Consider the following 24,702-nt stretch of genomic DNA (forward strand, 5'->3'; position numbering starts at 1 on the left):
ATTTTCATGAGCTGAAGTGAAGTGTCTCTGGGGATGCTGAATATCTCTGAAACATTTCCTGAGTTCTCTTAAGCTCTGCAATGGTATGTCCGAGTCTGTTTTCCAAAGGATGGAGCTTTTTGTTTAGTTAGTGAGGTCTTAGTTCACTTGAGTAGTATGCTTTTGCTGTTGGAACTTAGTGAGGAACAGAAGAGGAGGAAAGCTGTGCAGGAAAAATGATGGGCTATGTCTTTGAAGAGTAGGAGTACTGTAATTTCTTTTATGCCCTCATATTAATTTGTATTTCTGCTTACTAAAATCCTTGTGAGATTGTGACTTCAGGCTGCTGTGTCAGAGCCAGGTTTTTAGGTGAATAGGGGAAATTTTTGGGTAAGCACACAGTTTTAGGTAAAAGAGTAGTAACTGGAGTGCCTAGGCAGAGAACCTGTGATTCTGCCCATCTTTGGGTAGATCCTTTCCTATTTTCTGTTACTTACACCAATACAGTGGTGGTGTGATTTTTAATTAGAGATCTTTAGCATCCTGTGCACACTAATTGCTGTCACGTACCACAGTCAGAGTACCAGAAGCACAGCAAGACCCCAGGGTTTAGCACAGGCCAGGCCAAGTCCCTGGTGATGCCCTGGTACTTTGTTGAAATAAGACGTGGTGTGCACTGGCTGTGGTAACGTTTTGGCTGCTCTCCAACAGCATTTGGAGAACATAATAAGGTGCTTAGGCAGTGGTGCTTGATTTAACAACATATTACTTAAACTCCTACACATCAGTGTTTTAGGACATTTTAGATGTCTGTGTGGTTGGTTTTTTTGTGTGTGTGTGTCTTGGGTTTTTTTGTTTGTTTTGTTTTGGTCAATTCTTTCCCTTTTAAAATTTTACATAAACTGAATCAAATCACAGGGAATTCATGTGAGCTACCCCTGAGTCACAGTTTTCTGTGTTAAACACAAACTCACAAAACACTTTTTTCTCTTTGAAATGTTTATTTCTTGTTTTCATTTCTTTCCCAGTCTGTCTGACTCCTCATCTTTTTATCTTCTTTGTCTCTGTATTCAGCCCATCCCTTCCTCAAAATTTCCATTGACCCTTTTCAGTGTCCCTTCTCAGTACTCCCCCCATATCTAAAGATTTCTTGGCAGTCTGGAGAATCTTTTGCATATACACACTGGATCCCTGTGGTGAAATGTGTGGTGCTAAAGACAATATATTCTTGCTCTCAAGGAGGTGCTGTGCTATCCACAAAAAGGTTTGTGCAGGAGAACACAGAATCATGGGATGGGTTGGGTTAGAAGGGACTTCAAAGACATCTAGGGATGCCCTGCACTAGTTCAGATGCTCAAAGCAGTCCTTTGTTCTGTCCCTCCATCCCTTGTCCCAAGTCCCTCTCCAGCTCTCCTGGAGCCCCTTTAGGCACTGGAAAGGGCTGTAAGGTCTCCCTGGAGCCTCCTCTTCTCCAGGTGAGCACCCCCAGCTCTCCCAGGCTGACTCCAGAGCAAAGGGGCTCCAGCCCTGTGAGCATCTCCATGGCCTCCTCTGGACTCTCTCCAGCAGGTCTGTGTCATTCTTGTGCTGAGGGTTGTGCAGAGCTGAGGGGAGAATCCCCTCTCTTGGCCTGCCAGAGTCTGGTCTGCCTGAATGAGGCTGGTAGCTAGGACACATCCCATTCCCACTTCACATGTTGGTCATGGAAGTGAGTACTTTTGTACTCAAAAAATTGGGTCAAAATTGGACCAACTGACCCTGATATTTTGTTTTCTGAAATTGTGCTGAATCTGTTGCGTTACTCCTTACTAAGGTTGTAACTGTAGTGGACAAAATAATTATTTTTCTGCACTGCTTCCCACTTCCCTCTTCTTTGAGGTCATGGCTTTTTCTGATCCCCAACCACGAGTGCTGCTTGGCAATCCCTGATTCATTCTCAAACAGTCCAGGTTAGCAGAGGCAGAAGAAGCTCTTTAGTTTGGAGGCATGAGCCACCCTGGGGCTGAGTAGAGGAGAGGTGATGGTTTGTGTTGTGGTGGTTGTGGCCAGCAGGACTGGCAGTGGGCTCAGCTGGCAGAGCTGCAGCAGGCAGGGAGGGAGCATCCCTAGTGCTAGTGAACTGGAAGGATTGAGTTACACAGGATCTGTGTATGAGAGAGAATCTGGTCAGTCTCTGTGAATGCTGACAGTGGAGGAAAAATGTGGCTGCTTTGTGTGTCAAGCTTTGTTCTCAATATTCCTGCTGTGGCTTATGCTTAGGGTGTGAAAAGCAGGGATCATGTCATTGCTGTAAAACGTTGGCCCTTTCTCTACCTTCCAAAGTTGATTTGAATGTCATTCTGTTACCCAAATGAGCCGTGGTATAGGGAGATGAAAATAGTGACTGTTGGCTAAATGACGTTTTGAAGAATTGGCAATTTTACCACATCAAGCAATAATTTAATGCTTTGGTGGTTTGGCACAGGCACCAGTATGATGTGTACCCATGGCTGGGACTTGTTTAGAGGGAAGGCGAAGAAATACTCCCCAGTCTAGAGGTGTATGGTACAGTATGGAGCTGGAGCTTCAGCTTAGTGAAAGGTAAAAATCTGTATTCCTTTCTGGAAAGGACACAAGGGAGGCAGCTGAAGAGATGCTGTTGCATTCCTGCTTCGTGGGAATGAGTCTTGATTCATCTCAAACTGTCCTTTTTACAAAACAAGCCAGTAAGAAAAGCCCTGAACAAGTGAAGCATATTTTAAAGTAACTCATTAATTTGCATAAATCTTGCTTAGAGGTAGATTTGAAATACATAAAACTTTTCACTCACTGTAGAGAATTTTGACTGTGGGACAACTCAAACCCCATCTCACCTTGTGTTGTAGCTGTGTAGCATTAAACACTTGCTTAGTTACTTGCAATGAAAGCCTTTTTTCCCAGTTTGATATTCTGTCTCTGATCAGGTTTTAATCTCAGTTAAATGGAGTAAATCCAGAGTAATTCCATTATACTTAGTGATGCTAGTTTGGATTTACACCAGTACAACTGAGCTCAGAGTCTGGCTTTGGTTGTCTGCCATCTTATTCTGCTAAATATTACATCCTTCCCAAATATCCTTTCTCATCTTGTTTTCAGACCTTGCTGGCTCCTCCTACTTTACCAGATTCCAAGAGTAACAACATAGGTGAAGTTTACGTGATGAAAGATTGTTTAAGCAGGGTCTGGTTTTTATTAGCTCAGCTGGTTTTCATTTTTTCAGCCCTGTTTGAAGTCTGATTGTGCTCAGGCTGGGATCTGGATCCATCCTGCTTTTCCTACTTGACTCAATTTTGTCCATTAGGAGTGCGGTGTTTTAAATTACAGGGTGCTCCCCAACATTATCATTCAGTAAGAATTATGTGCCTCAGTGATGTTTTAAAGCAATTTTTAACTCCAAAGATCAGAAAAAAAAAGGAAAAAAGAGTACCTTAAGGCATTACTGCTAATCAGCAACATAACATGTTTGGAAGGGCTCAGTAAATGTGAGATGTGATTTCAGAGAATGAAATGAATTAAAATTTTCCTGGTTTTGTTGGTATTTCCTTTGTAGAAGTGTACACTGAACTTTTTTAGAGAGTATTTTAATTTATCATGTGTGAGAGACATCTGGAATTTCATCTAGGCTATTCTGTTAGTTAAATAGGGTTTATTGTTCAGGTTTGCAATTTGAACAGTTTTATCTGTGTTTATGTAGTGTAGCTGGACACTGGGGTCTTGGGCCTTGTAAGCATTCCAGAAATGAATCCATAATGTTTGTCACAATGTTTTTACAGTTGGGCTTATGCTGGTACTGTATTGCTGCATTCGTGGGATGATAAATAATCCTGCCCAGGATATCCAGCCCTAGCTCTAGGGATAAAGAAAGGATAGGAGATGGGAAATGTCATCTCCTTTAGTTTTGGAAACCTCAGGCACAAGCTCTGTAGTTAAGCAAAACACTTTGGAATGTTTTTATATATATTATGTTGGTATTGATACCCTTTTCACATATCCTTAAGTGTTTTTCTGAGTGAGGCCTGAAGATTTGCCTCTGGCAGCAAAAGGGATGTTTGGCAGAACTGGTCATTTAAACTGAGCCATCCTGCCTTAATCATTTGGATGCCATTTTGTACTGCAGACACCTGAACAAGATCTTCAAGAGAGGCTGGATGACTATCCGTGTCTGGGCCTGAATAGCTCCTGAATTCCATGAAATGACAGTCTTCACTGTGACCACTCCAGTGGGCAGCTGGTACAAAAAAATGGTGCCTTGAGTCTGCCCAAAGACTGTTGTTTAAAGAATTAGTGATGCCTTTGGAATGTTTGTTCCTTGGCCTTCATGTTCGGGAAAATCACCTTGACTATTCTCAATGTGTGCAGGAATTCCATGATGATTTGTGAATGTCTTTAAGACACTGGAGGGGGCGCAGAGAGAGTTTGGAGCTGGAACACTGAGCAGCACAGAAGGACAAAGACAGGACCAGTCTCTAAGGGTAGGATTGAAGACAGGTTGGGAGAGCTGGGGGTGCTCACCTGGAGAAGAGAGGTTTCTGGGGACACCTGCGAGCCCCAGTGCCTAAAGGGGCTCCAAGAGAGCTGGAGTGGGACTTGGGACAAGGGATGGAGGGACAGGACAAGAAACTTCCCACTGCCAGAGGGCAGGATTAGATGAGATACTGGGGAGAAATCCTTCCCTGTGGGGGTGGGAAGGTCCTGGCACAGGGTGCCCAGAGAAGCTGTTGCTGCCCCTGGATCCCTGGCAGTGTCCAAGGTCAGGTAAGACAGGGGCTTGGAACAACCTGGGCTAGTGGAAGGTGTCCCTGGGCATGGCAGGGGGTGGACTGAGATGGGCTTTAAGGTCTCTTCCAAACCCAAACCATTCCATTATTCCATGCCATTCACTGGTGACATCCTCAGTGACTGTACTTGCTGCAGCAGCTCAGGAATTAGCACTCACGCTTCACTTGTGTTGCCTCATGAGGGGAGTGGTGACCTGACCACTTCAAATATCCATTGTGAGCTGTCAGACTGTATTTGAAAGGACCTGCCGGTCCAGAGAGTGGGTTTTCTTCCAGACACAATGCAGACCCTGAGAAAATATGCTTTAGATTGACTTACACAAACAGTGCAAGTCAGGTGATAACATCGATTTTTGGAGCTTGATGGCTTTATGGTCACAGATCCAAATTCCCCAGAGAAGAAATCTTTGTGCTCTGTGTTGTATAAACAGGATGAACAGTTTAGTGAAAACAATCATCATGGTAAATGCTTCTGTTTTTAAACTGTAATCATTCTTTTAGAGTAAGTTTGGTAATTATTTAGTGATCGATTATTTCATTGCCTTGTGAGAGTTCCATGTTTTTCCAGTAGTCAGCTGAGTACATTCCAGTCTGTTTGGGCTAGGCCAGATGGAGGGTGAAACTGGGAAATACAAGGCTCGAGACAAATGAGTTAGTCTAAATTAATTTCTGTCTAAATATAAATAGTGGCATTATTTCAAACAAATTTTACAAGATGAGTGAACAGAAAACAAGGTTTTGCCTAATGTATTCCTGTTTAGCTGATTAGGGCAAAAAAAGTTAATGTTCTCATCCTCTTTCCCTCCTCCCTCCCTGTTCACATCTGCTTTTTGAGTTAGTTTGGAACATGCTTGCATTTTTACACTAGTAAAACTCTATGGAATTTTATAACCCACAGATAATATTTAATGTTTCCCTCTCTTCCACAGCTTCCTAAAAACTACTGAGCCCTGAAACCTGCATCAAGAGCAGAGATATTCTGATGCCTTTTTTTAAATTCATCCAAAGCCATGAAACAGCTTTCTTCCAGCTGCTGAGCTCCCATTGTGCTGAGGTGTCCCAGCACTGCCGTGGGCTGTGCCGTGTCCGTGGGTCAGGGCAGGGGCACTGGGCCTGTGCAGGAGGTGATAGAGATCTGCACGGCTGGGATTCCACTGCTGGGCAGACAAGGCTGGGCAAAGCTGCCCGGATTAGCAGCTCCCCAGTTAAGCTCTCGTGGATCACGCTGTAATGAGCTGCTGGAGTTCTTGCTTGCGTAGAGGAGTTGGCAAAAGGCAGCGTGGCTGTAAGGGATCTGCTGGCGCACAGGGAACAAATACTGTTTGTGGCACTCATCAGTGGCATCTGAGCAGGGCTGTGGGACAAGTGCCAGGCCCTGTGGCACACGTGTACCTGTGCTGTTTCTGTGAACTGGGCATCCTGATCTAGTGGAAGGTGTCTCTGCCCATGGCAAGAGGTTGGAATGAGGTGATCTTTAAGGTCCATTTCAAACCAGAGCGTTCCGTGGTGTTCACTGGTGGCATCCTCAGTTACTGTACTTGCCTGCCAGCTGCAGACACTCAAATTTGCCTTTGAAATTAGTTTTTTGTAAAACACTTCCAGAGACTTAGCTTGGAGTTTGTCCTGAGACAAGCCCATAGGGAGTGAAGGCACAGCACTGTAGTACTGCTGGTGGTCAGCAAAGGCACTTGCCCTTTCTGCCCACAGGGTGGGACAGGGCTACAGCTGAAATCCTGATTGTTTTTTTACTGTGGAGTCCAAAGGCTGATGGTCTCTTCAGCTTTAATCCATGCAATTTATCACATCCTTCTGTTTCTATCTTTTCCTTGCAAACATCAGAAATATCATAGAGTTATAGGCTCATAGAATCCCAGAACAGTTTTTGTTGGAAGAGACCTTTAAGCTCATCTATTTCCACCCCCTGCCGTGGGCAGGGACACCTTCCACTATCCCAGGCTGCTCCAAGCCTTGTCCAACCTGGCCTTGGGTGCTTCCAGGAATGGGGCAGCTACAGTATCTCAGGGCAAGTGCTTCAGCTTGCTAGGGAAGCTCATCTGCTTTGAAAACTTCTCATACGCTTGAGGGTTTAGGTAGACTCTAAAGGATGCTGAAGAAAGGACCTGATGAGCTTTTAGGATTCTGAGTCCTGTGTGGATCCTGGTCACATGAGACAGTGACATGCTCTGAGTTCTTGGCTGAGCTGCTGGAGATGAACCCCTAGAGCTGCTGGTTCACAGCTGGAAAAGCAACCTGAAATTCTTCCTGAGCAAGTGCATGGCTCTTCCAGCTTTGAGTTTCTTTTCTCACTTGACATTTAAAGCTATATTGTTATATAGAACAGGAGGAAACAGCCTCAAGTTGCTCCAGGGGAACTTTAAATTGATATTAAGAAAATTTCTTCCCTCAAAGGGTTGACAAGCATTGGAACAGGCTGCCCTGGAAAGTCTCACCATCCTTGGAGGGATTTAAAAGCTGTGTGGATGTGTCACTTGTGTGGTTGGTGGTGGCCTTGGCAGTGCTGGGGCAATGGTTTGACTCGATCTTAGAGGGCTTTTCCAGCCTAAATAATTGCATGATTCTTTATTATAAGGTGTTTTGCTGTCTGACTGAGATGTCAATTTTATGTGACAAATGGGTGTGGGCAGAAATGATGCTTAGATTGGGGGATTGTTTACATACCACAGAGTTTATGTGAGTCAGTGGATGTGCAGATTCCCTTTCCAGAGTGAGAGCTAAATGTGTGTCTTGCAGCCAGACCCTCAGCAGCACGGAGTGGGAGACTTCTGTGCAACAGGATTCATTTACCAAATAGTCATTCCCAAGAGTTGTGTGACTACTGTGGGGAGAAATTCTGGTTTTCGGTTCTCGAGGCAGATTAAAACCATGAAGCGAGTGCAGTGCTGTAGAGTGGGGAGAAAGCCTCTGTGCCTCTGTGTAGATGGCTCCCAGCAGCCCAGCTCCAGGGCTTGCAGCCTGTCTCAGGCAGGGGAACTGCCAGGGAGCCCTGGATGTGCTGCTGGGCCAGGCTCAGAGCTGGGAAGAATCAGAGGCAAGGCATTCTCACTGCTGCAGCCCATGGACAGCAAGGAGATGCATGAGACCACTGTCACCTCTGAGCTATTCTGGCAGTGTGGAGACACTGCTCAGCCTGGCTCTGCTCCTTTCCCGTTCCCCTGGGTTGTGGTGAGCATTCCAGTTTCTCAGGCTTGGTTCTCTAGACTTCCACAAGAAGTTTATCCCTTACTTGAATGGTTTCTGCTTAAAAATGTTTTTCTTGGTGCCATTTAGAAAATGACACAATTACAAATGATACAGGCAAAAGTGAAGGGATGGGAGAGAGCTGCTTCCAGCTGACTTGCCAGTTACCAAAGTAAACAGTGCTCTGAAGCTTTTGTGAGGCTTGTCTGGCCATGAAAAACTTGCTATATCTTTCTTTTTAAATCAGCATTTCAGTCCAAAACACATATTTTTTAAAATAGAGCTAAAATGTTTCGGTATCCTCTTTTTCCTGGGCTGGCTCTGTCAGATAAGCTATTTTGCAGTCTTATTTTCTGCTTCTTTTTCCCAGTGCCTTATACACTAGAGTCCTACAACAGCCCAGGTTAGAAGTGACCTCAAAAAATAATCTGATCCAGTTTCTCAAACAGAACCTCACCAGGAGTAAGAAATATGTCTGATAGGTAGAAATAGAAAATAAATTATTTAGAGTCTTCACTGTTTATGTTAGCAATAGATTTTTAAAAAGACCAAAAAGTTCATGTTAACCTGGAACACCAGTAACAGCCCTTTTTTGAGCATCCTTAAATGAGTGTTTTAAACTTCAGCTAATCGGTGCTTCTTTATTCACAGTGGTATTTGAGGCATCACTGGACCCTTGTTAGAGCACTAGGGATAATATTCCCAACTGGATATTGTCAGAGTGAATAATTGGTGTACAGTGACAGTGTTATCTGCTGTAACGTTCCATGTTCTGTCAGCTGCACATGGATTAGTTCTGTGAAGTGGAGACTTAGCTGGAACGATGCAGAGATTTGAATTTACAGTTGTAATGCCTGAAAGGACAGGGTTGGGGTTTCTAATGGTTTTACACTGGTAATCCTTTAGCAATTAATTTTGTAGTGGAATACTTGGATGGGAGCTGGGGTCTGTTCTAAATGAAGTCAATAAAAACTCTGTCAGTTACTTGGAAAGAAGGCATTTTTAGTAGAAAAAGGAAAAAAAGAACATTTTAGCTGCAGAGAAATTTCATGCAGGATATCTGATTTTTGTACTGAATGTGGCACTTCCTCCTCCCAGGAGCTGGCCTCAGATTATTTGAGTTTTGTCGTATTGGAAAATCTGCATTCTCAAAGGATGGCGGCTGGATACATCCTAAAGCCTTTTGTAGTATCAAAATGATGATGTTCATGCACATGTATGTATATGTGTGCAGGCACTCATGGGTCATCTAGAACCTTGGTTTTATTCTCCTAGAACTTTCAAAATAAAACTTTTTTCTTTCTTCCTTGTCTTCTATTGAGAGACAGGTGGCTTGGTATAAAAACTGAGGAGACTCTATTTAGTGGTGTTTGAATTATGCAAGTGTAGGTAGGTCTGTGTTTAGTGTCTATCCTTTGTTTAGGGCTAATTGAGTAATTTTGTGATTTGCTACTTTGATTCTTTGCTGAGCAAAATTCAGTTAATGTTTCAACGATTGTGTCTGGCATCTGAATGAATTCTAGCTCAGTCTTTACTTCTTTGTGTTTCTTTTAGGGGGAAAATGCCTAAAACTTACCACACTGTGTTTGAGCTTCATATCCAACAGGAGTGTTTTGCCCCAGGCCATATAACTCTCTCCAGCTAAAGAAACTTCCAGAGACTGATTTAAACCTAATAGACCATAGTGCATGTATGGTCAGATGGAGAGCCACTGAGGGGATCAGTGGAATGGAACATCTCCCTGTGGGGAAAGGCTGAGAAAATTGGGACTGGACAGCCTGGAGATGAGAAGCTTTGTGGTTACCTAATCATGATCTTGCAGTACCTGAGGGGAGCCTGAGGGAAAGACTGAGAGAGACTTCTTAAAAGTGATAGAGGGGACAGGACAAGGGGGAATGGCTTCCCACTGCCAGAGGGCAGCACTGATTAAATGTTAGGTGGGAATTGTTCCCGGTGAGGGTGGGGAGGTCCTGGCACAGGGTGCCCAGAGAAGCTGTGGCTACCCCTGGATCACTGGAAGTGTCCAACACCAGCCTGGATGGGGCAACCTGGAATAGTGAAAATGTCCCTGCCCAAGGGATGGAATGGAACTAGATGAACTTTAAGATCCCTTCCCACTTATGCCTTTAATTTTATTATGATTTAAAATAAAATTATCTTTTACCATGTCAAAGCAAACCCTCAACCTAAGCCTGTTGAAGAGCAGGATAGGGTATAAATATGGGAACATACTCTTGGAAGTCCTTGTGTTCCCATGGTCTCTTGGCAGTTTTAAGCACTGATGGATTAGTGCCATGGTCTCCATAAAGCTTTTTAGGAGAATGGCTTCTTGAAGAAAACGCTGTGCTTTATTAATAACTGGGGAGTAATTACCCCTGTAAAGTACGGTTCCTGCCTTGGGACTTCGCTGTGTGCTACAATAATAGGGTGGTAGAATGTTTCCCCTCATCCCAGACTGAGTAGGACTGGGTTATCCTGCTCCCAGGTTGCTCAGGTTGCTGATAGTGACTTTATTTACTTACAGGGTCTGCTTTTGTGTAGCTGTGGGTTCTGAGTTCATTAGTAGCTCCGTACCCTTTGGGAAAGCAATGCAGCTGCACTTTCAGCAGGAAAGAGCCAGTTGCTTTTCAGTTTGCTGATGTCTCAAGATCTAAAAGCTGACTTGGCTTCAGTAAGGTGGCTCTGTCCAAGGATCTTCCAAATGTCTTTGAAGGATGTAATATAATCTTCCAAGCAGAAGCAGCTTTTGATTAGCCATTGTAATTGAATTAATCTATCCTGCAAATAAAAGAAGCTGTGACTATTTTTTTTGCCAGTCAGCCGCTGGACCCCTCTTATGGTGAGGTACATTTGGGGACACAGTGCAAGCCTGAGTTCCATGAAGAAGGAGAAGGAGCTTTACAGATGAGGCTGAGGTACCCTGCAGTGCCAGGAGGCTCTTGATGGTGGAGCTCGGATATTCCCGGCCGACAGTGGTGTGGACAGCAGCTCAAAATCAGTCGTGCTAGATGTCACAGTAAATAAGTTCATTTTGTGATGCAGTTTATAAGTATAAATTGTGAATTAAAAATTGTGTTTTAAATCTTCCTTGATTTGGCTTCAGCATGGTAAGGTAATTAATCACAAAGCAGCACTGTGAAATGGGTAGTTGCACTCGTTCCTGCCCGATTCCTCAGTGCATGTTCTTTATCCAGTGCCGTTACAAGTGTAGAAGGAGCAGTGCCAAAATACACAGACCCAGAGATGAGACAGAAATAGACCTGGACTGAACTGGAGTTCAATCTGGAGAAAGAATTTAGAGAGCATTATGAACTGAGTTTTACTCTGTTCAGCCTGTTGTTAACAAGGGGAAATAAACACAAACAGAAAGTGAGCTGATGACCTTCTCAGATGTTCAGTGGGAGTTGGGAGCACGGGCCAGCCCCAGGATCCGGCACTGCCGCCAGGCTGGACAGTAAGGAAGCTGTGTCTGCAGTCCTTATCAGCTGGTTGTCCTTTACTGTAGGCTGAGTTCAGCAAATCACTCAAAGCTTTTTCCCCTTGTGTCTGCTCGTGCTTTTTGTTGTTGGAAAATCAAAGCGGCCCCATGAAAGCCTGCAGTAGTGGCAGTGCTGGACGGGGAAGCGCAAACCCCAAATCTCTGGATGTGCAGGGGAGCACAAGACAGCTCAAGCTCAAGACCTGGATGTCAGGGACCACCTAGTTGTAAGAGCTCCCATAATCTCCGTGGCTCACTCAGCCCTTGTCCTCTCTCAGACCTGTCAGCCGAGTTGCCAGCCATGGCTGTATGGTGGGAGTTGGGCAGTCATCCACGGGGAGCTGGCCAGAGGCAGCAGAGCCAGCTCGGACACGGTGCTGTGGCCCTGCTGGGAACAGACCTCCAGCACTGTGCAAAAGACTGAGGCAGGGAGGAGGAAGGTGGGGCTGCTCCAGATTTCAGCATTCAGCGTGTTTGCTTGTCCTCAGAAAGGAAAAAACCTTGCTTTGTGTAATTCTTTCTGGGACATTTAATAGCCACTAAAGTCATTACTTTAAATCTGAACCACATGGACTCAAGTTTTCTGGTCTCTTTGCCCGTAGTTGTGCACCAGCAATAGACAAAAACTTCTGGCCTCGCAGTGGAGCTAGAGACATTTAGTTGGATTATTTCCTCAGAACAATAATCAACCTGTGTTTCTATTTAATTCAAGCTATCTTTTTCTCATTTTCAGCCTCAGGGAGTTGTTTTTAAAATTAGGATTCCTTGGTTAATGTGATGTACCGCTCATGCAAAGGGCTTGAGAACTTCCAAGGCTGTTTTGTGCATCACTAATTTAAGAGAGCATTTGTAGCAAATCTGGGTTTGTTTTAACAGTCTCTGGGTAGAGGAGGTTACTCTGCACCCACTGTGGTTTGTGACTGTAGTTCTCAGAAGGTGGAGTTAACAGTGTGCTGGGCAAATCTGTCCCTGATTTTAATTGTTTCTTACTGCATGTGGTTAATAACTTTTAGACTACTGCACTTGAGGCTCATAAGCTAAACTTAGTGCTTGTTGCAGTAGACAAAAGATGAGAATATTAGATTTTATCCACTGTGGGTCTCCAAGTGAGCTTTTATTTTCCAAGAAATGAAGCATGTATAATGCTTTTTTTGTCGTTATTTTCCTTGCAAAAAAAAAAAAAAAATCATGAGCTCATAACTATTAAAACAATGGGAAATAACAACACAAATGTGGCACTTGCTAAGGCACATTGCTAGTAAAGCTTGTGTTAGATCTTTGGTTTCAGCCAGTCTCTGGCACTGTCCTAAGATGAAGAGTTTAATGCATGAGGGTGGTGACCCTTGCCATCTGTGAGGATGGAGCTTCATCCGCTCCACTGGTGCTGGGTCGGGCTGCTTAGCAGGGCTCTGATATTCCCAGGATCATCTGGCTGGTTTGTCTGTGAACAGCGAACTAATGAAAAACTGGGTGAAAAACTGTGAGCAGTCTGACTCCTTCCTGTCTGCTGTTACACTTAGTAGTCATAAGTCATGAAGCTAAAAAATGATTTAAAAAATAACAAAGTGAGTGTGTTAAGGAAACATGAGCTTGCTGGGCTGGTTTGGCTCATTTCTCTCTGGTTAAGAATCTGGTAAAAGTTGCTCAGTGCAATTTCTGGGCTCTTCAAAAAATTAATTATAGCCAGGTTAGAATCTGAAAGCAGCTGAGTCATGAGGGAATATAATTTAGGAGGAAGCTTTAAATAGCTTATTACATATTCTAGCGCTAAAAGCATCTTGGCTTACTTGGTGCTCCCTGAATCCATTGGATGGTCTTTCCAGTGGGATGTGGGTTAGCCATGGGGGGCTCATGACTGTAGGCAGCATCTCCTGTGCTGCTTTGTGCTCCTGGAAAAATTCATTGAGGCTTCTATCCACATAGCTCACATCATCTGAATGGGAGTTGAGATTTGTCCTTCACTTCAGAGCAAGAAGCACAAGGCTTTAAGTTTGGTCTTTCTTTACTACGTGGTGGAGTCAGCTTCTTGGTTTGGTAGTCTACAATAGAAGTTTGCAATCAATTAAAATGGAACAGCATTTTTTTTTTGTGCATTAAAACATAATGCTGTAAACCAGCTTCTGATCCTGTATGCATGTATTTGTCAGCTGTGTGAGGAACAAAACTATTCACTATCATTTGAGATGACGTTTACAAGTGGTTTTCTTTTATATAGTCTCACCTGTTCACACAGGTGAGGTGATGACCCTCCCTTTAAGGGGAAGGAGAGCCCTATGAAGCACTTCCAGTGACAGCTTGTGAGGGATCTGTAGAGGGAAGAGCCTGCAGGACTCCAATTTGCTGTTGGAAAATTGCAGGTTTCTGCTTCTGTGCCCTCAGGATGGACAGCTGGCTGGAGCCTGGCTGGGAGCAGCCCTGTCATTGTTCTTATTCTCTGAATTCTTGGCAGTGGCTGCTCCTAAAGGTTTTCAGAGGCATTATAAGCAGAGCTTTGCAATGGCTTGGATACAGTTCTTTCTCTGAGAAGAGCGTTAAATCAGATAAACCTCGGTGCTCAGCACCCTTAGTAAATGGCTCTTAGGGAATAATTGTGCATCAGCGTCTTTTGGCAGGGATCTTGGTTTAGGCATTTCAGCTGTCCCATCTGATTACTCCTAATCCTTCAGCATCTCTTCATTTGTGGTAAAAATTATTTGATATACATGAACTCACACACACACACATATATACAGATATATATAAAAGGGCAGGTGAGGATTTGTGTATATGGGTATGTCAAACCCATATTAGTCCTCTGATCTCAAAAACTGTCAGAATTGCCACAGCACAGTGCTAGACTTGTCAGTCCATTTCATAAACAAAGAAAACGTGGAAGATAATTGTCACCCAGGTTTTTTCTGTGTATACTGTGTTATGAAGAGGTAACTAAATATACTAGTAGCTGTAATACTAGTTTTTATTAGTATATAATTAATGTAGTTATATAATGTAACAGTGTAATTATTGTGGTATTATTATATATAATAATAATGTGGTTACTGGAATATCAGGGATTTGTTGCTGTTCTGTGGTAGGTTTTGGGGTTTTGGTTTTTTATATTTTTCTTTTTCATTTGTAGTGTCATAGTTTTGAAATTTCTATTTCTTTGGAAGTGTTTAAAGGTATGGAGGCTTTTTGGGAGGATTGCTTTGCCTTGTTTAGTTAATTAGTTAGTTTTAATTCTGGATATGGCTTTGCATTAGGAAAACATCTTTGCTGTGAATTAGAAGAAAGAATTCTGTGGGTGAGAGCACTCCACAAGGTTTAGCATCTCTGCCAAAATTCCTTCAGCTACCATGTCTCGCTTAGAGCTTTTTTATTCCTTCTGGAACAAACAAATCCAGTGTTCTGAGTTGATGAGAGGTAGGCAAAAGACTTCCATATTCCTTTGCTAGATCTCCTAAAGCACCCAGCTGTCCAAAGCAGACATTTGGTGCAGATGTGTTCTGTGGTCAGGACTAGGGGAGTGCCAAATTTGCAATCACTGTCAGTGGTAATTATGTGTGATTGTGTGTCATGGGGGAGTCTGTGGTTTTCCCAATGTGCTTGCTGCTCAGCTTGTACATAAACATATGGCCATTTGAGGAGTGGCAGAAAGCCATGGAAAAACAGCAGGGCCTTTTGAAATGGCCAGTTTCTCAGGTTGCTGTGGGCTTTTCTCCTTATTTACCAGTGAGATGGTTTTTGCAAGACTTGCCCCAGAAAGGAAGCATCAAAATCCTTAATCCCTGTGTTACTCAGTCTTATGTTGTCATAGCTGTTGAATTGCTTAGGTGTAAGCTCAGATGCCACAGCTCCCTCTGGGTAACCATGAAAGTGAGTAGTGGAGTGAGTTTTGGAGTAGTGAGCAATGGAGAGACCCTCACAACAAACCAGTTCCAAATATTGCCATATTGGTCCCTAAAAATGGAATCTGATCGCAGCATGAGAATGGAAAACCACACCTCCCCTTTGCTGGAATTGTCCAGGGCCAGGTTGGATGGAGCTTGGAGCAACCTGGGATGGTGGCAAGTGTCCCTGCCTGTGGTAGAGGGTGGGACTGGAGGGACTTTAATGTCCCTTCCAACCCAAACCATTCTGTAGAACATTCCATGTGTCAAGCTCCATCTAAAGAGCTAACAAAATTAAAAAGCTTATTATTTTCTTTTGCTTGGTGTGTTTACAGGGTGTAGTTTCTAAGTGAATATTCTGTTTAAACTGCCTGTTACATAAATTCAAATAATTTCTCAAAATGCCCTCTCACTTTTTTTATATTGTGGACACTTTGAAGGCCTGTATTTACCTGTGCTGGTAAAGCTTTTCTGACAGGCAGGTCACATAAACTGGTGGCACAACAGTATGTGAAGGACAGCTGCTGTGTTTTCTGGGATAAGCTGGTGGGTGTTGAGGTGGTGAGGAGGAGCACCATCACCATTCAGACATAGCCTTGGTTGTGGAATCAGCTGAGCTGATTGAGCTCTCAGCAGAGGGCGGCTGGAGCCATGATCCTGCAGGAAGCTGGCAGGGCTGTGCATGGCATCGGCACTGCTGGAGCCAGCCCTGTGCTGCCTGTGGGGGAATAAGGCCAAGTTCTCAGCCCATCTGACCTGATGGGTTGTTTTAGCTTAGCTGAAGGAGTGTTGCTTTTCAGATCTTTATTTTATAGGGTAAGAAAGCTTTTCCAAAGGATTTACTGTGCTAGACTGAAACACTGAATCCCTCAAGGGATGGGAATGATGGAGCTAAGGGGGTTTCTGCATGGATAAACCTCCAGTCAGTGATGTGCTTTCGAACAGTGCTTGGCAAGGGGGAGTTTGGAAGCAAAACAATTTGGAGGTAGCTTTATTGCAGGTGTTTGCTTTAAAGGATACCCAAAGGAGAACAGTGCCAGGGGGAGTGGGAGTACAGCAGGATGAGGTATGTGAAGGAACAGTGAGTCCTTTTAATGATAGTGCAGCATTTTAGTACATGGCATTCACAGATAAATGACTCACAGCCATACAAAAAAACCCCAAGGACAGCTTAATAGTCTAAGAAAGATTTTGTGTGATTTCATGGGAGACTTTCAAAGAAATTAAACCAAAAGACACTCATGAGTAGAGCTTGCCCAGCAAATACTGGTGTGATTAGAGTAGAGACCTTAGTGATGGCAGTTGTTGTAACTCCAGTGAAATAAAACCTTGGGTTTTTTAAACAGAGAAAAATGTCTGTATTATATGGCAGATAAGTGCATATTAACTTTTATAGAGCTTGGAAAGTGTTGTGAGGTCTGCTGAGGCAGCACTTCCCTGTAAGCTGCAACTCTGTTAAATTGGCACCGCTGCAGTTTCATGCTTGGCTTTTACCCTGACAGCAGAATTGTGCCCCATTTGATCTGTCAGAACTCAACTGATGTCTTTGAGTGCTTTGGAGCACTCAACTGTCAGAAATCTCTTCATTTGTGTGTGTGTTTATTTACTGATTTTTGGCATAGCACCCTGATTGCGCTTGCTGAGCTGGGCGAGTGCCCACGGCCAGGGCAGCAATGCCTGCCTGGGCCAGGCAAAGAATGAAGGGCACTGGTGCCAAGGGAGATTGAGGTGAACAGGCAGGAAATCATGGCACAGGAACCAGCTGGCTGGAATCACGTTTGATACCAATCAGGAAGGCAGCTGTGTGTGTGAGGGGCAGAGGGACAGCTCTGTGGGATTGGGAAATGCTCACACATGGGCTGCTGTTACACACCCCAGGCAACTCCGCTTGGACGTCCTGCCCTTCCACAGTAGACAAAGACATGGCAAATGCCATGAACAAAATTGGTTCTGCTTTGGTTCTTTCTGGCAGCTGCTGTTAGATGTGCTGGGACTGGGGATAGGGCTCACACCGCCATTTTTCCAGAGGTACATTTTTTTTTTCTTCCAGGCAAGAAATGCGGGTGTCTTTTTTTCTTTCTTTTTTTATTACAGGAGTAAAATTGCAAAGCCAAGTGTGTGTGTTCTGTCCAGAGAGGCCTCTTCTTGTTTACCTAGAATCAGAAAATTGTGGAATGGTTTGAGTTGGAAGGGACCTTAAATTCCTCTTGTTTCACCCTCTGCCATGGGCAGGGACACCTTCCACTATCGAAGGTTACTGCATGCCCTGGATTTGGACACTGCCAGGGATTCAGGGGCAGCCACAGCTTCTCTGAGCACTCTTTGCCAGGGCCTTCCCACCCTCACAGAGATCTGTTCCCCAGTATCTACTATCTTAAAGTTTGATCCACTTCCCCCCATGCTGTCCATCCAGGCCCTTTTCCTAAGTCCCTCTCCAACTCTCTGTGAGCCCCTTTAGGCAATGGAAGGCTGCTATAAGGTTTTCCCAGAGCCTCATTTTCTCCAGTCTAAAGAGCCTCTTTCTGGAAAAATACATTATTTCTTGGTCCAGCAACATTTGTTCTGGGAATTTTTGTTTCCTTTTTATTACTAAGAACAACTAACTGTTTGATCAAAATCAAAGGTGAAAGGCTTTATGTGCCTATAAATGTTTAAGGCAGAGTTTGGGAATACTGGAAAATTAAAGTTACCAGATTTGAAATCATAGGTTTCGGTACTGGGGATATAATTCTCTACTATTTCTTTCTGTTCAATGCTTAGTTTAATTTTTTTTACTACCCTATATCTTTGAATAACTCTGTTTTCTTTGTATTTCATTCTAGAAATTGGTCCAGTGACAATAACCACAGATCCCAAGAAATTTCAGTTTGAACTTAGGGAACTTTACGTTCAGGTGAGTAACTTGTTTCCTGTGTGGTTCTAGCAAAGACTGTTTCCTCATGCTAATCTCTCCTCTTGTGCTGATATTCCTGCTGCAAGCATTTTTGATGTAGATCACTTACCTCTGTCATTTTGCCTGCACAAATTGTCATCTTCCTGCTCATCCTAATTTAGGGCTATGATTCATTCCTTTGTCTTAGTTTACATCATTGTGTGGAGACATGGCGTGATAACACAAAAATGAATAGTTAGGTAATGCTAACATTTAGTTGGCGTTTTCATAAGTCCTGCCACTTTCATGGACTTCTACTGTGTTCTGGAAATTACATTCCATGAACACTATTCAAACAAGAGGAGTGTAAGACCAGGTTTTCCATAGGTATTGCCTTTCCCACTGTGCATTACTTGGCACTTACTGATTCAAAGGCTTCTTAGAATCCCAGAATATCCTGAGTGAGAAGGGACCCACAGGAGCATCCAGTCCAACCCCTGGCCCTGTACAAACACCCAAACAATCTCACCCTGTGCATCCCTGGGAGCATTGCCAAACACTCCTGGAGCTCTGGCAGCCTTGGAGCAGTGCCCATTCCTTGGGGAGCCTGGGCAGTGCCCTAGCACCTTCTGCGGGGAGAACCTTTTCCTGAGATCCACCCTGACACAGCTCCAGCCATTCCTGTGGGTGATAGAAAGAAAGGGGGAAGTATTGGAATGAAGTAATCCTTACTGACAGAACATATGTTCCTATGGAACTGTCTTTGACCAAGGAAAATGCTTCTGGCCTGTGGCAAACCTTGCTGGAGTCAGCAGAGCTAGACAGGCTCTCCTTCAGAACCTGGCACATGGTGTAATCCCTGTAAGAACAGATTGCTTGAGGATTACTTTAAAAGTTGGCAGAAGGTTTGAAATCCAGAAAAAACAATAGCTATTGCAATTTTCTTCTCCATGAGGAAATTAAGCTTCAAAACTCCATCCAGTTTTCATGTTTTGTTTCCTCAGTAGTTATACTGGGCAGTAATTGCAACTGTTTCTAAAAGGTGGATTATTTAGGTAAAGCTTTTGGGAATTTCAGACTCTTAATTTCTAATAAAGTTCATGTCTAATTAATTTTAGATTTTGTTCTTTAATGCTGGTTGATAGCATATTTCATAATTACTTTCAAGATACGCTCATTCTGCTATATGAAGGCTGTCACTGACTTGTATTCATCCATTGTATTGGTGAAGGGCCAAAATAGAAATCAAAAAATTATTAGAACAGGACTGATAGGTCATCTTGCAGTAGAGAAAATGTAAACACTTTCTACGGGTTTGTTACCAGTATTTTTCAAAAATGTCTGATAAAAGATGCAACAGTGAATGGTGTGGAGGTAGAGGAAATTTTGAGCTTGGGTTTGTTTTGAGAAAGGGCATGGACCAAATATTCTCATTAATGAACAAAGCTAAAATTAAGGTGAAGATAAATTATTTCAAGGCATCTTGCATGTAAATTGTATTGTATCAAAATATGCTCAATGTGTCCTCCCTGAACATCAGGGTAAGCCCAGCTCTTGTTTTGGCTGACATTTGACATCAGGTAAAAATTGGGTGTGTACATTTCACTGCAGAAACTGGGCCCTGTTTCCTTTTGTATTCAGAGTGATAAAGGACATGTTCCTTTGATACAGGAACAGCTTAGGAGTTTATCACCTGTATTTCATCTGTAATTACCTTTGAATCATTCTTATGGACTGTGATAAGAATGTGGTCTTGGGCAGCAGTGACTCCTTAGTGTTTTTTGGTTTGGGTTTTGTTTTGGGGTTTTGTTTTGTTTGTTTTGGTTTTGTTTGCTTTGTTTGGTTGTTTTTTTGTGGGTTTTTTTGTTTTTTTTTGTTTTTTTTTTTAGTTAGGCCTGTTCAAACTGAAGGGAAAATGAAGCTTCCTGAGCTTCACTCACCTCAGTTTTTCCAGAAAGCTTCATGAGGTGCTTGTATTTAATTTCAATTTGGAGAGAAAGGCAGGAAATATAGAATGGAAATATGGAAATTTTTCTACTTTTTTATTTAAGTAAAGGCAATACTAATGTTAAATATTGGGAAGCAACTCTGCCTCTGAAGGTGGGGAGGCCCTGGCACAGGTTGCCCAGAGAAGCTGTGACTGCTCCATCCCTGCCAGTGTCTAAGGCCAAGCTGGACAGAGCTTGGAGCAACCTGGGGTAGTAGAAGGTGTCCCTGCACGTGGCAGGGGGTGCCACTGGATGGGCTTTAAGGTCCTTCCAATCCAGACTGTTCCATGGTGGTGATGTTTTGTTGTTCTACCAGCTGCCTTTTAAGAGTATTATTCTACATTATAGGAATAAAAAAGTCCATGCTTGTTCTCAGAATAACTAATTAGCTCAGTAGTGCTTTTCATGCTTTATGTAGAAAACAGATGCTGCCATGTAGAGTATTAGGCGATGAAAATCAAGTAGACTTGGAGTGGGAATAGAAGTTTCCCTGTTCCAAGTAGATGTCTGTAGAAATTAGCTATTATTTTGACTTTGCCCACAATTTAAAACTTTACATTGAAGAGTCTTTTGCTGAATGAATGTTGATATACTGATGTGTCCCATTGGACTGTATGGGCATTGCCAAGATAAAGTTCTGACGTGTCTAAAATCTTGGAGAGTTCTCTCTTGAATTTCGGGCTGTCTGGAGTCTTCCACTTGCTTTTCCCATAAGACTAAGGCTACATTTAGGAGAACTGACTTTGAAAAAGAACAATGACTCTTACCTGACTTTCAGAAAAACAATGACCACATGCTTATTCTTTTGCACAGATGAGAAACTTATTGATAGTCTTGCTTTGAAATTGAGTTGAGGATACTGATAGATTAAACTTGTTCCCAACATGAACATTTTACTGAGGACAAACAAAATTCTTTTGTATGGAGAACTGCTCTCTTTTTGCCTCCTTCTTTCCCAGCACATGTAGATTTGCATATACATATGTGTGAAGGCATGTTGACTATAAAAATGAAAGAAATCAATCAATTTTATATTTAATATTGAATATGCAGAGATCTCTTGTAAATGGCAGGGCAAGTTTCACAGTTTATATCAGCTCTTTGGAAAGCTCTGTCTTCAATATGCCAAGTGAATTTTTATGTAAGTTAGTGAGCTTTTATTTAAACAGTATTTTCACAAATTCTTAATTTAGGGAGAGAAACGAATCCTTTCCTATAAAGATAAAGTCATACTTGGAAGCATTTTGATTAAACACATGGTCTGAAAAACCTCCAGCTCTGCAGCTGCTGCTGTGCAGAGCTGTGGGAACACAGCACCTGTGCCCCTGTGCTGAGCTTCCTGTCCCAGGGTGGAGTCCAGGGCAGGTTCTTGCTGCTCTGGTGTCCAGAGGTGCTCTTGGAGCTCGGCACTGCCTGCCTGGGACCATTTCCCATCTGTCTGTGCCCCTGACCTTCCGTGACTGCTGTGTGCTACAGGAGCAGGGGAGTTGTCAGCCAGGAAGGGAGCATGTGGGTGTGGGAAATGGGGCTGTCACAAAACCTGGAGCTGAGCACGACATGGATAAGAGTGACCATGACACCAGCCAACATCAAGGCTCTTCCTTTGACTTTATTTTCCCTTTGGAATTGTTGCAGTTGCTGCATGTGAATGTGTTACAGCACTCTGCAGAAACCATAAAATCCTTACGGTGGAAAAGGTGAATAAATGATTAGAGGCTGAGGAAGTATCTGTTTTATATGTCCCTAAAGAAAGTATGTTTTTTTTTTTTTCTTAAAGCAAAAAAAAAAAAATTATGTTTTCTTTCTCCTTGTGAACAGGGTGGTGGAGATTGTCCAGAGATGAGCATTGGGGCAATAAAGATTGCTCTAGAAATTTCCCTGCCTGGCTCTTTCATCTATGTATTCACTGATGCCCGATCCAAGGATTACAGACTGGCCCATGAGGTGCTTCAACTCATCCAACAGAAACAGTCACAGGTACTGAGGGGATTTGCATTCCCAGCTGGGTTATACGTTTAATGCTTGGTTTCTTAGTGACAAAGAATAGAATTCTTTGTGTGAAACTTGGTGAAATCTTTTTACAGAAGGGACCATAATACTGCATTCTAAGGATTTAATTTTTTTTTAATAGAGTTCACTGATCTGGTTAAGGAAGTCTTAGTGGAATATTTTTGTTATTATTGTGAAATAAATAATGCAACTGAATTTTCTACCAGTATATGTGTCTTTGGTAGCTTAACACTTATGTGGATTTTTTAATATTGTTCTAAAATAAATATCATGTGAATGACAGGGCTGATTGATTTTTAAAAGGATTTTTGTCTGTTCCTTTTCTTCTGCATTGCTTTTTCCATCATAACTGAGTGCAATGCCTCTGTCCATGCAGGGTAACAAACCCATCTTGGCAGACATGTTCTGTTGTCTTGCCTTAATGATGCCTTAATGCTGAATGAGGCAATGCTTTCCTCACCTGTGCACCATGTGTCCAATGATTCACTGATTTTTCTTTAATCCAGGTGGTATTTGTGCTGACAGGAGACTGTGATGACAGGGATCATATTGGTTACAAGGTCTATGAAGAAATTGCCTCAACAAGTTCTGGTCAAGTTTTTCACTTGGACAAAAAACAAGTTAATGAGGTAACTCTGCTTGAGTTTTGCAGTTGATAAAGAAAATGAGGGATGAGTTGCAGTGTAAATCTTTAAGAGACCTTATGGTGGGTTAGGGAGCAGAGGGGGAACTTCTAAATGTTGTGGTTTTAGTATGTGGACTCTGTTCTACCTTTCCCTTCCCTCCTTTCTCCATCTTCTATATCAGGATGCAGTTCTGTGACTTCTGTTGACATTAGGGAAGTGTGAAGTGGCACAACTCACCAGAGCCTCCTCAGCTTCCCTCTGCCTGTGCCAGAAGTCTTCCAGGAGAAGAGCCTTTTAAAAAAGAGTGGTTCTGGCCTCTGTGTAGCCTAGTGGCTTCTCTGCTTAAAACAAGAGCACACATTTAGCTTTAAACAAGCATTTTGTGAGCAAACAAAGGACTGCTACTTACTGCTACTTAGCCTGGACAAAAGTGTTCCCCACAGAGGATAGTGTGGACTTTCAGGTTTCCATTATTCACAGAATCATGGAAGGAACTTTTTAATTGAGGTTATTGCTGCAATACTTTTGCACCTCTGTTGCCCTTCTGGTAACTGTGGTTCCTGACCCACAGCCATGAATGACTATTTGCTTTGGGAACTTCAGTGAGTCTCAGACAGAAATGAAACTTCAGAAGTGCGTGAGAAAACAGTTTGGAGAGAGGTGAAATCACATGATATTTATCTGGAGAGCTGGAATTGTTTATAAATGTTGTAAATGTTCCCCTTTGAATTCCCAGTATAGGCAATAACTAGCAGAGGTTTTTTAATAAAAATTTACTCTGTTTTTTTTTTTCTTCTTTCTATTCTAAAATTTGGACAATGATAAATGTTGATGATAAATTGCATTTTTGTGCAGCTGTTGCCTAGAAAAATTGAAGTTCTCAGTGGGAATGATTAGAAGCTATTGGTAGTGATGTGAAGGTGATGAAAAGGAGAAACTTCCCAGATTTATCCTCCAAAAGTTAGGTTAAAATTTGGAAGAAAAGAAATCACCTGTTTGGTCTCTTCCTGGCCTGCATTTTGCTATTATGTATAAAGGGTAAAACTTCTCTGGGACACTCCATGAAATCCCTTTATACAGAAGGGATCATCATGGAATGAGATGTCTTTAAGGGCCCTTCCAACCCAACCTATTCTGCAACCCTCTGATACTGCCAGTGGGGAATGCTCTTTGCCAGCTTTAGGGTAAAGGTTTGGTTTGAATGTTGTGGCTTTGTTTTCTTCTGCTTCTGAGAGGTAGAAGTGAGCAGATAAAGCCATTTGAGGTGCTACACAGCACCGTGTTCTGGAGTGGAGCTGGCACAAGCTGCTTTCCTGGCTGCCTGCTGCTGCTTTCTGAACTTTGCACTTCCCTGTTTCTAAGAACACTACCTTCTGCCTGAAAGGGTAGACTGTCTTGGAATTTTGGGTAAGGTTTTAAGCAGGGGGTTTCAGTAACCACTTTCACTCCTTCCTGCTTCATCTCAACCTTTCTTTTGAGTAAATAATCATAGAATTGTAAAGTCATAAAATGTTCTGGGTTGCAAGATATCTTGAGGATCATCTCATTCCACCCCCTGCCATGGGTGGGGACACCTCCCACCAGCCCAGGTTGCTCCAAGCTCCATCCAACTTGGCCTGGGACACTTCCAGGGACCCAGGGGCAGCCACAGCTTCTGTGGCCACCCTGTACCAGAACCTCGCCACCTCTGCGCCAAGAGCAGAGGCTGAAATCAGGAGGTGATATTTTTGCAGTGTTTTTTTGAGAGGGAAAAATACAGCCTATGGCCACTGGAAAGAGATTCTTAAACAGTGCAAGAGATTGCCTAAGGTGGAAAAAAAAGCCAACCCTAAATCACTTTCAGAAGTCTTCCACAATAACTGCTAAACAATTTGTGTTGAAGCCAA

At 43.0% G+C, this 24,702-nt stretch overlaps 1 protein-coding gene across 1 annotated transcript in view; it reads left to right on the plus strand.

The window, feature by feature from the left end:
- The window catches only part of HMCN1 (hemicentin 1), a 167,017-nt gene that overhangs the window by 13,267 nt on the left and 129,048 nt on the right, over positions 1-24,702 (plus strand). Inside the window, exons 2-4 of the mRNA XM_033067869.1 lie at positions 18,143-18,213; positions 21,999-22,157; positions 22,697-22,819. Of these exons, the coding sequence (XP_032923760.1) occupies positions 18,143-18,213; positions 21,999-22,157; positions 22,697-22,819 (353 nt within the window). The remainder of the gene's footprint in view (positions 1-18,142; positions 18,214-21,998; positions 22,158-22,696; positions 22,820-24,702) is intronic.

The sequence above is a fragment of the Catharus ustulatus genome, chromosome 9 (genome assembly GCF_009819885.2).
Source record: "Catharus ustulatus isolate bCatUst1 chromosome 9, bCatUst1.pri.v2, whole genome shotgun sequence".
Taxonomy (NCBI): domain Eukaryota; kingdom Metazoa; phylum Chordata; class Aves; order Passeriformes; family Turdidae; genus Catharus; species Catharus ustulatus.